This window comes from Cyphomyrmex costatus, unplaced genomic scaffold (assembly GCF_001594065.2).
Source record: "Cyphomyrmex costatus isolate MS0001 unplaced genomic scaffold, Ccosl1.0 scaffold277, whole genome shotgun sequence".
Classification (NCBI taxonomy): Eukaryota; Metazoa; Arthropoda; class Insecta; order Hymenoptera; family Formicidae; genus Cyphomyrmex; species Cyphomyrmex costatus.
The window spans coordinates 156566-165289 of NW_017276877.1; the positions used below are offsets into that span (position 1 = coordinate 156566).

Genomic DNA, 8724 nt, shown 5'->3' on the forward strand with positions numbered 1-8724 from the left:
TAACAGGAAAGGATAATTCAATTTTACCGGAAGAACTGGAGATAAATGAGAAGAACCTGGAAGAAAACAGACTGAGAGCATATGAAAATTCAAAGAAGACTCATGAACCAAATAAAAATTATTATGATAAAAATGTGAAAAATATTGAATACGAAGTAGGAGATCTGGCTTATGTGCAGAATGGCAATAAACTGAGTAGGAACAAATTAGATATGGTTAGAACAGGTCCGTATAAAATAAAAAAAAGTTATCAAATGTGATATATGTAATTGATAGTGGATTCAAGAAAAATGAATCTAACTTATTGGATAATTTGTACGCGTTTCTGTTTTACCGGCTTGTTACATTGTCTCATTTTGAAAAAACGGTGCAGCGAAGTGGCCGGGATGGATCATTTGTACGCGTTTCTGTTTTACCGGCTTGTTACATTGTCTCATTTTGAAAAAACGGTGCAGCGCTAGCGGCGTATATTCTAACCAACTCGTATGTGCAACGACACAACAGAAAAAGATCTCTCGCATGAGACGTGAGAAAAATACAAGAAGAAGCAAGATATTTGAGTCATTGATTCACCTTGGCATCCTGAGTTATTTCCTAACAAATTTTTGGTCCTTCGAGCCGGATGTAACGACAACGAGGTGTTTAGAGCTCAAATATCAGTGACTCGAGCGTTCTAAGTCTCAATACGCTGACAAAGAACGGCTACCAAAGGAAAGGGAACGATATTGGCTTTCGGCAGGTACGAGACGCTTTAGCTGAAGGTTGATACGATTGAGGCATCCTCCGTCCACACCGTCGACGCTCAACAACGAGAGCTGAGGAATACGCTGGAAAGGAGATACTCGACATTTTTTTCCGTCATCTTCGACGATAACGACCAAACGACGCCATTGTTGGTAAAGGCTACTACGCATGCGCAACACGACGCTGCTACAACAACGTACTCGTATACTACGATATTGTCGACAATCATTTTGTACACCGGTAGGTTAGATTATAAGCGTAGATACGATGGAAACGATAGACGAATTGAAACGTCAACGAACGACGCTCAAGGCTCGCGCTACCAGGTTCAAAACCTTCTTAGAAAATTACCAAGATAGCTTTGAAAATCGCTTAATATTAGAAGTAAGGTTAGAAAAATATAACGACTTGTGGCATGAGTATCACGTATTACAAACAAAGATCGACGCGATTCTTTCCGACTCTGACGTCACAGATCGCGAGAGATTTGAGGAAGCATTTTTTACAGTGCAAGCTGCGGCGCGATCGAAACTCGTACAACACAGTGTTAACAGAGTAGAGTCTCGTTCCGTCCATCAAGCAGAACAACATGTTCAAGATGCGCCAAACGCGATAAATAATAAAACGGTGCGATTGCCTGTAATAACTCTGCCGAATTTCAGCGGAAGTTATGAACAGTGGCAACAATTTAATGACACTTTCAGAGCATTGGTTCATGACAATCCTAACCTCACCGCGGTTCAGAAGTTTTACTATTTGAAATCTGCTCTGTCAGGTTCCGCATCTCAAGTAATAGAGTCATTGCAAACAACTAATGAGAATTATGATATAGCATTAGAGTTATTAACTAACAGATTCTCTAATCTGCGTTTGACTATACATCATCATATTCACGAGTTATTTAGTACACCTCCAATACCGAAAGAATCTGCAGAGTTATTGCGAGCGTTGCTGGACAATTTTCAGAAACACTTGCGAGTGTTGCAACAATTGAAAGAACCTGTAGATAAGTGAGATACTCTTATAATTTATTTGTTCACTAGCAAGTTGGATTCAGTGACAAGGAAAGAGTGGGAATTGAAGGTCGTTCAGGACAAGCTGTCGACTACTACACAATTGATTGAATTCATTAATACACGATGCGAATACCTTGAAGCTCTTCGCCCTGCGCAGGTAACGAACAATCTTGTAAAGGCGGCGACACAGAAAACAAACGTAAACAAAGGTAAAAATGCGACTGTAGCATGTATAGCTACGAACGAAACAGGTGAGTGTCCTCTCTGCAAACAGATGCATCGACTGCATGCTTGTAAAATCTTCAAAGATTTAACCATAGAGTCTCGACGAGCTGAAACTAAAAGGCTTAATCTATGTTACAATTGTCTAGGTTCAAATCACTTATCACAAAAATGCACGTCACGAAATTGCAAACATTGTTCAAAGAGACACCACTCTCTGCTTCATTTGAACGAGCGATCTAGCGATGATACTCAGAACGCAGTATTGTCTAACAATGCATCCGCAAGTTCAATTGATTCCAATGTGAAGACTCAGGCATGCGAGACGCCGGCTACGACGTCGGTCTCCATGAAGACGGTCGGATCTAACAAACTTAAACCAGAAGTTCTGTTGTCAACAGCTGTTCTGTATATCCGCGATGATGCCGGTAATTTTCATAAAGTGCGTGCATTGTTGGATAATGGCTCGCAGTCGAATTTTATCGCTAAAACAACATGTCAGAAATTAGGTCTTAAGACAAGTATAACGAAGCATTTAATTTCATGTCTAAATGTGACGGAAACGCAAATCACGGAAACAGTACGGACTACAATAGTCTCTTCTAACACGACTTACGAGACGGACGTTAACCTATTTGTTGTTGATCAAATCACACGTCCTATCCCTACCAAACCCATTAACATGAGAGATATTCTGGGACATCTTGGAAACGGACAGAATTCAACTAGGAGCTAAGCAACCAATGCTACAATCCACAAAACTAGGTTGGTTGTTGTGTGGACAGATCAGACCGCCAATCAATGCATCGTCACACAATAACGTTTCTATATGTGGATTTGTACAAAGCGAGGAACTGCAGGCACAAATCGAAAGATTTTGGCGCATCGAGGATATGTCTAATACAAGACTCTTATCCAAGGAAGAATCTATGTGCGAAGATATTTTCCAGAAAGAATATCGCCGAACTCAAGACGGGCGATTCGAAGTTCCACTGCTATTTCGTGAGGACCCTATAAGCACATTGGGCGATTCCCGAGCGAATGCGTTACGACGATTACGCAGCATGGAACATAAATTCCTAAGGGATCACCAACTGCAAACGCGATATGGCAAGTTCATGGATGACTACATCGATCTTGGTCATATGTCTGCTTTGTCAGTTACTGACACACACAACCAGAAGATTAACTATTTGCCTCACCATGCGGTGACAAAAGAGTTTTCAATCTCAACGAAACTTAGAGTTGTTTTTGACGCTTCTAATCCAACGACGTCTGGCAAATCACTCAATGATTGTCTGCTAGTGGGACCGACAATACAGTCGGAACTATTCGAAATCATCATACGCTTTCGAGAACATCCTTATGTCTTGGTGGGTGACATCGTCAAGATGTACAGACAAATCAACATAAAGCCAGAACATCGAGTGCATCAGTGCATACTGTGGAGATCCAATCCAGAGGATCCACCCACGACATACAGTTTAAATACTGTTACATATAGAGTGGCTTCATCACCGTTTTTAGCCATAAGATCACTACAACAGTTATCGGTAGACCATGAGAAAACACACCCCCGTGCAGCAGCCGTCATTGCCCGCGACTTCTACGTCGATGATATGATTACGGGAGCGGCCTCGGTACAACTGCACGAACTTAAAACTCAGGTTACCGACATATTGAAGACCGCAGGATTCGAGTTGTCCAAATTTCGTTCAAACGTCTCACTCGATCAGGATGAGTGCCTAGACCACTACGAAATAACGGATGCAAAGGTCTTAGGATTACTATGGCAGTCAACGACGGATCTGCTACGGTACGAAGTAACTTGTATCGCTATGCCAGAAACCATCACCAAACGGATCACGTTGTCGCTGATCACGCAAATATTCGACCCGTTAGGTCTAATTGGCCCAACTACTATTAAAGCGAAAATTCTAATGCAGTCGCTTTGGCAATTGAAAATAGACTGGGATACACCTATACCAGAGACGCTTCGGATCGTATGGTTGTCATATTTTCAGCAACTACCAATTATCAACCAAATCGCGATTCCGCGGCACGCTATTTTACACAGCCCAAAGGACATCCAACTTCACGGATTCTGTGACGCCTCCCAGAGCGCTTATGGCGCATGCGTCTATCTCCGATCCATAGACAACATGGGAACGATTTACATACAACTCTTGGCAGCGAAGTCACGTGTAGCTCCCTTGAAGACCATTACACTTCCGCGACTTGAGCTATGCGGAGCTGTACTTCTTTCCAATCTCGTTCATAGAATATCTCAAGCGCTTACATGCACAGTCTCCAAGCATTATCTGTGGACAGATTCTGAAATTGTATTGGCGTGGATTCAAGGACAGCCCTCACAATGGCAAATCTTCGTTGGCAATAGAATTGCGGAAATTCAACGATTGACAAACCAATCAGATTGGGCTCATGTACGATCAGAGCACAACCCTGCTGATCTGATCTCGCGAGGACTAATGCCCGAACAGCTTCCTGACGCTACGATGTGGTGGGTAGGACCGCCTTGGCTGAAAACTGATCCTCCGTTATGGCCGACGTCTTCAACGCAATTCTTGACAGACATACCTGAGGCACGCACTCAGTCGTTTACAGCACTTCACAAAGAAGATTCATTTGACATCATGCATCGATACTCATCGTTGACCAAGCTCAAGAGAGTAATCGCAACTTGTATAAGATTCAAAACGAATTGTATGTTGTCCAAATCGGCCTCTCAGCGATTCTCTGGGCCACTCACGGCTGACGAACTACAGAAGACCATGACTATACTCATAAAACGTTATCAGCAAGAAGTTTTCGCTTGTGAACTACATCACTTACGAAAAAACAATACGGTAGATTTACACAGTCCAATCCTTTCGCTCAACCCTATACTCGATCAGGAGGGAGTACTCCGCGTCGGTGGCCGGTTTAGAAATGCTCCATGTTCCTACACACAAAAACATCCGATTTTCTTACCTTCTAAAGGTGTTCTGACAGACTTAATTATACGAGACTTACATTTAAAGCACTTTCATATGGGACCACAATTGTTATCGACCGCTATCCGCGAGACCTACTGGATAGTGCACGCGAAAAATGCGATCAAGCGAATACTCAAAACATGCGTTTTGTGTTTCCGATCACGACCACGTAGCTCAATATAATTGATCTGCCTGCGTCCAGAGTTACTCCATCACGAGCCTTTCGTCACACCGGTGTCGACTATGCCGGACCTTTCAATATCAAACTCTCGAGAAATAAATCGGGTAAAGCTTACCTGTGTCTTTTCGTTTGCATGGCCACTAAGGCGGTACATCTCGAGCTAGTCTCTGACCTCACAACGGAAACGTTCTTAAATGCGCTCAAAAGATTTATTTCTCGACGAGGCCCATGCGAGTCCATTCTCTCTGATAATGGAAAGAATTTTGTGGGTGCAAGCAACCTGCTGCGACAGTTTGGTGAATTCATATCACACCCTGAACATCAAGCAAAAATCACTGATTTTGCGTCAAATCAAGGAATATCATGGAAATTTCTTCCACCTCACTCCCTTCATATGGGAGGACTATGGGAAGCAAACGTGAAAGCGGTAAAGACTCATCTCAGAATAGTCATTAACGACACGTTGTTGTCATTTGAGGAACTTTATACGGTAATTGTTCAAATTGAAGCCATTCTTAATTCACGGCCTTTATGTCCATTGAATAATTCTCCGGACGAACTAGACGTTCTGACACCCGGACATTTTTTGATCGGAACATCATTACTGTCATTGCCGGAACCATCCGTGACGGACGTTCCAGTAAACCGCGTTAATCGTTATCAATTGTTGACTCAGATGCAGCAATCATTCTGGAAGCGCTGGTCTCGAGAATATGTTACTCAAATGCAACAAAGAAACAAATGGAAAACTACTGCATGCAATAACGAGATTCAAGTAGGCAAACTAGCATTGATTCGCGACGAGAATCTGCCTCCTCTGAAATGGCGCACGGGCAGAATTAACGAGGTTCATCCGGGCCCTGATGGTCTAATAAAAGTAGTTTCTTTGAAAACTACAACCGGCGTTATCCAACGTTCACTGCCCAAAATCTGTGTGTTACCAATTGATTAATGATATATTACTTATTGCGTGTAGCTATTATGTTGTCTGTATGTACTTAGTGTAAGTTCACATCTGCGATTTAGATACTACGACTACAGTGTAATTTAGACATTAAGTTTATTTAGTTATTTTGAAGATACACTTCAAAGTGGCCGGGATGGATCATTTGTACGCGTTTCTGTTTTACCGGCTTGTTACATTGTCTCATTTTGAAAAAACGGTGCAGCGCTAGCGGCGTATATTCTAACCAACTCGTATGTGCAACGACACAACAGAAAAAGATCTCTCGCATGAGACGTGAGAAAAATACAAGAAGAAGCAAGATATTTGAGTCATTGATTCACCTTGGCATCCTGAGTTATTTCCTAACACTTATTTCACGCAAGTAAGTTGGTGCCGTATGGACCGGTGGTCCCTGGCAGTCTGGCTGAAAAAGGGGGGATGTAAATTTGAACGTTCCCGCCAAACTTGGTTGTGATTTACACCGCTGAAGAGGGGCATTGTAACCTCGGAGCGAGAGGCTTCACTCGAGAGTATTGCATGTTAGGATGCTAGAGTATATGCATATAGGCGTACAATCGACATTTGTGGTTCGATTCAGGTGTGTAAATTGATTATCTGGTTTAATTGGTTATTTTAATGTATGTCTAATTTGTATGAGTGGATGTTTAATTACAGTTATTTAACTATATCAACACGTGTCTGAGTTGAACTTTAACCTAACCTCCTTAACTCTTAAGACTCTGATTTCGAGACTTACATCTATAATAAGTTCCTTAAATCAGAGTAATTCTATACCTAGTGCATATAAAAGATATCAGGATATTACATTCTTCTTACTTCTTACTTCTTAATAAAAAAATGATATGAAATAAATACAATTAGCCAAATATTCTGTAACGCAAGATGCATAAAGTAAACAAAGCAACTAAAATTGTCAATCGGGTTATAAAGAAGGAAAAGCTGATCGCATTAAAATACAATATTTTAAGGTCAATTTGTTTTTATAGTACGGAAATTATTCGTAAAATGAACTAATAGAAATGTGATTAAATGTATTACGACTATGTGAAAATATCTGAAAGTATAAAATGATCTTGTTTTGTTACTCGATCTCCAGATCTTGGTATCGGCCATGGACCTAAGAATCTATGGACGGGCACTAGGCAGTTCGGGTGGTTAATCCGCGGTAAGGAGGGTGTAACGCTATCTCTTTCTAAGATAGGACTCCATCGGGTGTTTCCGTCATACCGATGATTCCCGAAAGACTAGATATTCATTAACCTTAAAGTACGAAATATGTGTGTGTGTGTGTGTGTGTGTGTGTGTGTGCGTGCGTGCGTGCGTGCGTGCGCGTGCGCGTATACTTCTAATTGGTAATTTGAAAAGTGTAAATATATATTTAATATAAAATTATACAGGAATTATACATGTCGGCATGTTTTTTTTTTACGGGGACGCAGACGCAACCTCAAAATGTCAAAATGCTCTTTTTCGAGTATGTAAGTACCTTCGGACCGTTCAGACGTCTTCAGTTAATTTCGTTACCCATCCGATGGGGTCTTCTTGTAGAAAGAGATGCTAAGCGGATAAAGAAGGAGAGCGCACTCACTCCCCTTACAGCAAATTGGCAACCTCCTTGCCTACGAACTCACTTTATGCCCTGTTCATAGATTCTTAGGTCCATGGTATCGGCCGCACCAATTTTATTCAAATTGGTTGTAATCGAAAAATATCGATAATATCAAACAATAAAGGTGTTTTTATATTTTTCATAGCGATTTTAGTTTCTTGAATAATTTTAATCTAAAGTTTGCCGATTTTGAAATTCGAGATATAACTAGTGCTATCGTTCAGAATTTAGCAATGGCATGCACATATATATATATATATACATATGTAATAACGTTTATGGCCTGATATATATGACGAAACACTACCATGTGTCTTTACATATAAAATTATATGTAGTAAATTTGATAGTTTTATACTCAATGAATAAGATTACGTCATTTGGGAAAAATTACATGCATATGTAACTTCATTCATGTAAAATTGTTGTTTATGCCTATTATTTTACTTACAAATAACTAGTGATGATTTGATTTTGTACATACCTTATTGTAAATACTTTGACATAAATAATTCAGTATAAGAAATAAGATGCTTGGCTCAATAAAATGCCAAATATTTGACAAATTTATGACAACATTATACAATGTCCAAAATTCGATTTTGTTCACTGTAATAGATAGTGCATATGCATCGATAAGTAAGTTCATAGTCACTTTAAAGTAACACAGCATTTGAATTAACATTTGAATAATGAGCACTTTGTTGAGTTTACGTGATGTAAGGCATAGTTGATGATGGACGTCCCTGTAAATAAATCATAATTGCTACAATTAATCAAACCATAAACACACGTACAAAAAGTAGGGGAGACTAGGGCCAGTTGTAACGGAGGTAAGTTGTAACAATACATATATCTTTTAAATGATAAGAGATACAATGATCATGTGAAGAACAAAAATACTCAGTATCGAGGCCTGCGTTTGCTTCATACCACCAATCGCGCGTGTGCTGCATGTAAAAGAGGTTATGTGAATTGTGTTCAAACAA

The 8724-nt window shown here is 40.4% G+C and overlaps 3 protein-coding genes across 3 annotated transcripts; all 3 read left to right on the plus strand.

Annotated features, from left to right (window-relative positions):
* The first annotated feature begins 1011 nt into the window (after positions 1 to 1011).
* Positions 1012 to 2718, plus strand: LOC108774892 (uncharacterized). The gene is made up of 3 exons (XM_018541121.1): positions 1012 to 1754; positions 1788 to 2011; positions 2132 to 2718. The coding sequence occupies exons 1-3, from the start codon at positions 1012 to 1014 to the stop codon at positions 2716 to 2718; spliced, it is 1554 nt and encodes a 517-aa protein (XP_018396623.1).
* A 7-nt stretch (positions 2719 to 2725) lies between these two features.
* Positions 2726 to 5161, plus strand: LOC108774893 (uncharacterized). The gene has a single exon (XM_018541122.1). It carries the CDS (start codon positions 2726 to 2728, stop codon positions 5159 to 5161), a length of 2436 nt encoding a protein of 811 aa, XP_018396624.1.
* A 131-nt stretch (positions 5162 to 5292) lies between these two features.
* LOC108774894 (uncharacterized) lies at positions 5293 to 6111 on the plus strand. The gene has a single exon (XM_018541124.1). It carries the CDS (start codon positions 5293 to 5295, stop codon positions 6109 to 6111), a length of 819 nt encoding a protein of 272 aa, XP_018396626.1.
* Positions 6112 to 8724: the final 2613 nt, after the last annotated feature.